Below are 3,577 nucleotides of genomic sequence, written 5' to 3' on the forward strand. Positions count from 1 at the left end.
GGGCTCTGGTGGGGTCTGCTCTGGGCTCTGACTGGGGTCAGCCCTAGGCTCTGGTGGGGTCAGCCCTGGGCTCTGGTGGGGTCTGCCCTGGGGTCTGACAGGGTCTGCCCCGGGCTCTGGTGGGGTCAGCCCCGGGCTCTGACGGGGTCAGCCCTGGGCTCTGGTGGGGTCAGCCTTGGGCTCTGGTGGGGTCTGCCCCGGCGTCTGCCCTGCGTCTGGTGGGCTCACTGCTCACTTTCCCATCGTCCTGCTGCATTTTCTCCGGAACAGCGATGCGATGCCACACGACGTCATGCGTCTCCTTGCCTGCCTCTCCCCTCTGCTGGGACTGGAGCCTGCCGAACGCCGACCCTGAACAAAGCGTGGCCTGCATGGCCTCCACCAGCTCCAGCCCCGTCCCGATGGTGCCACTCCCTCCAGGGGGGCCCCGTGCCAACTGACAACCCCCCGCAAACCTCCTCTCCCCGCTCTGCCCCACCCACCCCTCCGCTGGCAGCCTCGGGATGCCAGCAGGCACTGCTGTCGGAAGGACGTGCCAAGGTGGAACAGGAACTCTGACGCCTCCCTATCAGTTTCATTATTTAGCACCCACCCACCCCATGTGACCGGCTGTCCTCCAGCTGGTCCTCACCCTTCTGCCTCAGTTACACAAATTAGAATGAAAGCAACTTAGAAGACAGGGTGGGGTCGAAAGAAACTTTAAGGGCAAGGCAAAAGGAGGAAAAAAGAGGGGGTTCCCCAAAAGTTCAACTTCTGCATTTTCCAACAAGGATTACCTAAAAGGCAAAAAGTCATACGTGCCTTCTGCCTCCAAGTCTCCCTAACCCCACAGGCACAGAGGTAGCCTGTGTGACCGCTGACTCCCAGCCCCGGGCGCCCTGAATGTACACAGGAGGTCAGAGATGTGCCCACAGATCCCAGCATTCCACTGCCCCAGGGGCCCGGCTGAGGTCACACTTGGGTTCCGGGAAGAAGGCAGGTTTCCCAGGCAGCCAGGAAATGAGTCGCTGCCCCCGGGAGCCCAACTAGACACCGAGGACATCTCATCAGCCTTATTTCAAAATCCTCTGACAGTAAAGATTCTGGTTGCAACACGTTCTCAGCACCAAAGAAGAAAGTGGCTGATCGGCATTACTTCTTCAAAACTTGAATGCCAAGGTGCCTGTTCTGACACCAAATGGTCAGCTCCTGTTCCAGAAACACCGCGCATGTGGTAAAAGCTTCTAATGGCAGCCAGAGCAGGGTTCTAGGTTTGGGTCCCCCAGCACCGATCCTGAACTAGCCCTGTGTAAACCAAGGCAGCAGTGAGGTCCAGTCAACCAACCAAAGGGCCCTCGGGACCAGCCTTGTGCAGAACACACAGAGTTATGTTAACTTGCTCTGATTTCTAGAGCACTGGTTCCATCGCTACCAAATGCTTAATGCTGGAGTCATCTAAGTAAAGGATCTCAGAGGAACTTCACTCTGCAGCCTGGAGGCAGAGAACAAAGCAAGGGAGGTGCACTTGTACCCGGGAGACACTGCGTTTCTCAGCATGTTTGCAAATAAATTAGCCAAGATGTTAACAACCCTAACAACAAAAAAGACTGCCAAGAGAAAGCAAGAGGGAGGGAGGAGGGGCAGACGTTGGAAAGCAGCCATCATTAATTCAGTTTTAAATAGAAGATGAGTTATATTCTTGCTTATTCAGCAGACTGGTGCACCCAAGTTGGCAACTTTTAAATTCTGCACAGGAACTTCCAGTATAAATGTCACTTTTTAAAGTGCAGATATTTAAAAAGTCAGACCTTGAAGTTTCAGGCTTTAAAAAGTCAAGCCCGTTGAAAACGCACCATACTAATTTACAGCTTACTTACTTGTGGGATCTTATTCTTTTTCATGGGGAAGAAAGCATATTCTATTGTAACACTCTCAGGTCAGTGTAATTACACAGAGTTAACAAACTGAAAGGTTGAGTCAAGATCCTCTGATGTATTCTACTTTTGAAAAAACACAAATATACTACACATACTTAAAATAATTATTGTTGTTCAGTCACTAAGTCATCTCCAACTCTGTGACCCAACAGACTGCAGCACACCAGGCTCCTCTGTCCTCCACTATCTCCTGGAATTTACTCAAACAAATGGCTATCTTCAAAATGCTTCTGCAGAAAATCACTTCAAAGCCCCATAACAAGCATGAGCCCTGACGATGGCGACGATAAGTGGAAAATACAGACACGTCTGGCACTGAGGGAGGGGACCTGAGCTCTGCTTCCTACCTAAGCCCTCAGGGAAGGTTCAGGGCCTCGGCTTTCTCTTTTGTCGGGAGAGGCAGTTTATACTAGCTCTGCTCACCCCTCTAGGTGGCTGTGGACAGCGACTGAGACCCTGTTGGTGGGAGGGCTTCAGTGCCTCCAGTTACCAGCAGCTGGCTGGGCTGCGCGCTCCATAAGCAGGGATCAGCGGGTTCTCTCTTTGGGGCCCGGGGTGCTTTCCTGAAATGTTGCTAAGATGTACCCAGTAGCTGAATCCTCAGCTTTCCAACCAGCAGAGGAGTCAAGTAGGAACAAAAAGGGGCCACGGGTGGCCGCACACCGTGAGGAGGGGCCTGATACAGAAGAGGGGCCACCTGCAGAGCAAGGGAAGGGACCCAGTGTGGGGCAGCAGACGCCTGGCCTGGGGGCCCCTGCTCCAGGAGACCCTGCCCTGGGGGACCCCTGCCCTGAGGGATGCTTCTCTCCATCTAGAAGCCCCCGCCCTCACCTGCAGTGTCCCAGATGGAGATGTTGAAGGAGCGCCACTGCTTCAGGTAGAAGGCGCCGCCCACCGTGCTGACCGTGTCCGGGAAGCGCCGCTCCATGTACCTCTGGAGCAGCGACGTCTTGCCCACGTTCATGTCCCCCAAAAGCACGATCTTCCCGTCGGGCTTCCTCATCTTCCCGCAGGGGGCACCCCTCCGCTCCCCCACGCCCTCCTGGCCGGCGCGCCCGGTGCGCGGCTGCAGCCGCCGGACAGCCCCGAGGCTGCTCCGACCCGGGACTGGAGGAGAGGCGGACTCGCGAGGACCCTCCCTTCCGGACGCCTGGGAACGCGGAAGAGAAAGCGCGACTCGGTGCTGGGCCGGAGCCGGGACCCAGCCCGACGCCCACCGAGGTGTCCCGCCGACGGCGGCCTGTCCCTGGTCCAGGGCGGTCGGCCCCGCCCCCGACCGCCCACTCCCGGGCTGACCCCGCCCCCAGACCCCCGCGCCCCGGACTGGCCCCGCCCCAGACCGCCCACGCCCCGGACTGGCCCCGCCCCTGACCGCCGGCGCCCGGGCTGGCTCCGCCCTCTCCCCGCCCCTGACTGCCCACGCCCCGCGCTGGCCCCGCCCTCTCCCCTCCCCCCAGGTCGCCCACCTGCCGCCCGCCGGGCCCGGTGGACGTGTCTTCCCGCCGGCCCCGCGCTCGTTCCCCCAGTGGGCGGCGGTCGGAAGACCCGGGCAGGTGGAAGGGGTGCAGGTGGGGGCGCCAGGTGGGGGAGGCTGGCGGACTCAGAGTCGAGTCCCAGGGTGGACACAGCGCAGGGCCGCGGCCCCGCTGCTGACCCAGGCG

The 3,577-nt window shown here is 58.8% G+C and overlaps 1 protein-coding gene across 1 annotated transcript in view; it reads right to left on the reverse strand.

Annotated features, from left to right (window-relative positions):
* RAB20 (RAB20, member RAS oncogene family) overlaps positions 1–3,158 on the reverse strand; it is a 30,882-nt gene extending 27,724 nt beyond the window's left edge. Inside the window, exon 1 of the mRNA XM_040267451.1 lies at positions 2,748–3,158. Within this exon, the coding sequence (XP_040123385.1) occupies positions 2,748–2,919 (172 nt within the window). The 5' untranslated portion in view covers positions 2,920–3,158. The remainder of the gene's footprint in view (positions 1–2,747) is intronic.
* Positions 3,159–3,577: the final 419 nt, after the last annotated feature.

Source organism: Oryx dammah, unplaced genomic scaffold (assembly GCF_014754425.2).
Source record: "Oryx dammah isolate SB20612 unplaced genomic scaffold, SCBI_Odam_1.1 HiC_scaffold_24, whole genome shotgun sequence".
In the NCBI taxonomy this organism is placed as follows: Eukaryota; Metazoa; Chordata; class Mammalia; order Artiodactyla; family Bovidae; genus Oryx; species Oryx dammah.